The 3,384-nt window shown below is 43.8% G+C and overlaps 1 protein-coding gene across 1 annotated transcript; it reads right to left on the reverse strand.

The window, feature by feature from the left end:
- Nucleotides 1–459: 459 nt before the first annotated feature.
- LOC139648832 (homeobox protein MSH-C-like) lies at nt 460–2,103 on the reverse strand. Its single transcript, XM_071525067.1, has 2 exons — nt 1,682–2,103; nt 460–868 (listed from the first exon to the last, which is right to left on the reverse strand). Exons 1-2 carry the CDS (start codon nt 2,101–2,103, stop codon nt 460–462), a joined length of 831 nt encoding a protein of 276 aa, XP_071381168.1.
- Between the last annotated feature and the right edge of the window lie 1,281 nt (nt 2,104–3,384).

The following is a 3,384-nucleotide window of genomic DNA, read 5'->3' on the forward strand; positions in this document are numbered from 1 at the left end:
TCATGTCTCGACAAGCTTGAAATGTCCAGTTTCACAAACATGAGCATAGCAATAAGGAACACGGTGGTTCGGTTTGGAATGAGATATTTAAGGCATGTCGTTTAAAAACCTGACATTCACATTTGGACTGTCGCCTGAGTGGTTTGGGCCTGTGAATCCACAATCCACAACACTGGACACATCTGAACTATCTGGCTCTATAATTGGGCAGAGCGTGTTAATTCACTCAGTCCAATTATACATCCAATTCTACATTTCAAGATGTGTCCCAAATTCTAATTTGTTTTTGTGCTGGAGGTTAGGAAAAATTAAAACCATATTAAAACTCCCAAATGAAAATACAAACGGGTTTTCCTAGATGGAGAAAAATGCATCATCCTCATTCATAAGTGTATTGCAACCATGATCAGAAGACAGCAAGATTTTGTTTATGTTCTCAAAAGCAAAAACACAGGGACACTAAGACAAATAGTACATCCCATAAGTGACGGGTCCGCTGAACAGTCCCGGGACCGGCAGGCTGGGCCTCGGGAAGGCGTTTGACGGTCCCCACGTCGGAGAGCCCATGTGCGCACCGAGGGGGAACGGCAGAGCGAAGGCGGGCAGCACGGGCTTGGAGGCCAGTTTAAACTTTTCCAGCTCGGCCTCCTGCAGTCTCTTGGCTTTGGCTCTCCTGTTTTGGAACCATATTTTGACCTGAGTCTCCGTCAGGTTGAGAGAATTGGAGAACTCGGCTCTCTCGGCGATGGAGAGGTACTGCTTCTGCCGAAACTTGCGCTCCAGCGCCAGCAGCTGGGAGGTAGTGAAGGGCGTCCGAGGTTTCCTGTTGTTTTTGTGTTTCCTTAAAGTACACGCAGTTGGACTTGTGCTCCCTGTGGGGGATAAACAACAAAGAAAAAAAAATGTTTAGGTTAGATTAGAAGAAACTTTAATGATCATCATGGGAAATGTGGGTCGTCACAGCAGGATAGAATAGGATATAAATAGGCCTGAACTAGAGAAATGGAGAGTACTGAAGATTATAAAGCAGTATCCTAATTACAATAACCGAACATAATGAATATAATACAGCAAATAAAGATACAGCATATTTGTTTACAAATGAAGCGGATGTGCAAGTGTGCATCACTGGCTGTTCAGACGTGCAAATAAACATTGTCAAGGCAAACACATTATCTTCCACAGATGTACAGATGGAAATAATATACGCAGAACCTGCAGATGTGCATCGTATCATCCTCAAAAATATACAGACGAAGATAACAAATGTAATGAGGGCGAATGTTTTTCTTTTGCATATTCCGAAATGTAAGAAAGAACAAATTGGCAAAGACGCCCTATGCGGCCAAATATGCTATTTACATGCACTTTGGCAGAGAACAATACAGTATTATCACTGTATAATAGCATTGCCATAATACATTTGTAGTATTTGTACAAGATTAGTGAAAGGCAAAACGCAGGGAAGATATTTACGCACAGTCTGTGGAGCCACAGCACAATGTTGCTTTGACGCAACAAGGGGAAACAACATGCGGTTTATTTTGTGCAGCTGCAATAACAATAAATAAATGTGGTCGCGATTATTCACACTAGACATGATGAATGAATGCTATTTCCTTTGTTTGGCTGTTTGCTGAGTAAAACTCTCAGGAGCCGTGCGAGCTGCAGAGGGACGGACTTACGAGGAGGAGTAGAAAAGGAGGACGTCTGGAACCAAGTGCTCTGATCTTTCTCACAAAACTGCGGACTGTCGTCGCTCGGACTACTGGAAACACTCTGCGAGCTTTCCGCGGAAACTTTCCTCTCCGCGTAAAAAGTCCTTGGAGAGAACTGTGCGCCTTGCGCCGCCGCGGGCTTCGGCAGGGCCAGACCTAAATCTGTGGGAGAGTAAGAAGTCCGACAGGTGGTCTTCTTGGAAATCAGCGACTCAACGCTGAACGGAAGGCTGTTCCGCGGTTTGTATCCTTTCTCGGTTGTCATATCTTTAGGCTGGAGTTCCTCGCCCTCCGTGTCCGTCTCCTCCTTTTGAGGAACTTGTTTGGCGTCTTGGGACGGCGACCCCTGTATAGGATTCATCATTATACAAGGGGATGGGGCCATGCACCTCCGTCTGGCCCGTTCAGCGGAATGGAGTCGGTGAGGTGTATAGTGTCCAATGCGTCTCCGCGCTGTCAGCGGTGCCCAGTAGCTTTACGCACTAGACGGGGTCGTCTATAAAAGGACAGGGGCTGTTCCCCCTCCCCGGCCCGACCAATCAGCTCGTCAAGCTGGCCTCATGACGTCTCCGACCCTGGTGTTGATTGGCCCGCTTCCTTCCAAGGGGACATCAAGAGGCCTTTGAAAGGAAGGAGAAGTTAATCATACAGACCCCATGCGGCGCGGGGCTATTGATGGCTCACACAAAGTAGACCAATTTTAGCGCAATTAACCAGTGGGGAGGACTCTCTTGACCATTTACATCCATTAGCCGGGTTTCTCTTTGGTACCATTCGTTGAATTACTACCACCGTAAAGCTGGATAGAAACGAAAGAATGACAGTCAAAATCAGAATAACACTTTTATCAAACAGCCATATGCTGTCTTTTTTTGGGGTAAGCCTGGCTCTAATATGTCTATTCCACAGGCTAAGAGACCCGCCAGATGTAGCGTGGAAAATTAGTAACAATGAAGATTTCTATTTTAAGAAATTAATTATATATACATTTTATATATATATAAAAAAAACATAAGCAACGCAATAGAATTTAAAACAAAAAATAAATAGAAAGCGTGCGCAACGAGAAAAGAAATTGATTAGGTATGACTCTTGGTCACACAGCATTACAGCAATTTAAGGCCTGTCATGGGCCCTTTTCGGCCCACAATAGCCTCAGTTGAGAAGCAACAGGCGTTTTTTTTCTTCTCCAGGTCAAACTATTTAATAAGCCAGACAAGTTGTGTTTTGGAAGGCGCCAGGCTCGGCAGGATCAAAAAGGAAGATACCTCAGGGAGAAAAGGCAACGGTTAACTCCACTTAACCAATTGTCCTCGAAATATTTCATAGTCCACTGCATGTAGCTGGAAGGAAGCAGGCTCTGACAGTTAACTGTTTCACGTCTAGCTTTTAAAACGGATGATGGGCGAGTTGCTTGATTTTTTGTTTTAGAAAAATAATAACACCACAATAACAATAATGACACAAACATTATATAACCATTATGGCCTGAATGTTGTTGTTTTTTTCTGACAGCAGGAGAAAAAAGCAATATAGTTTAATTAAGTAAAAAATAGTCTTATCTGAATTCCAACAAAGAACCATCTTCTTGGGGAAAAGTCTGCAGCAGATGAAACTATTAATTATTCCACAGTAATTAATGTGTTCTGTTGTTTATGTGCTTATG

This window comes from Centroberyx affinis, unplaced genomic scaffold (assembly GCF_046629955.1).
Source record: "Centroberyx affinis isolate AG114_WGS23_722 - 3 ecotype Tasmania unplaced genomic scaffold, CSIRO-AGI_Caff_v1 ptg001260l_1, whole genome shotgun sequence".
Classification (NCBI taxonomy): Eukaryota; Metazoa; Chordata; class Actinopteri; order Beryciformes; family Berycidae; genus Centroberyx; species Centroberyx affinis.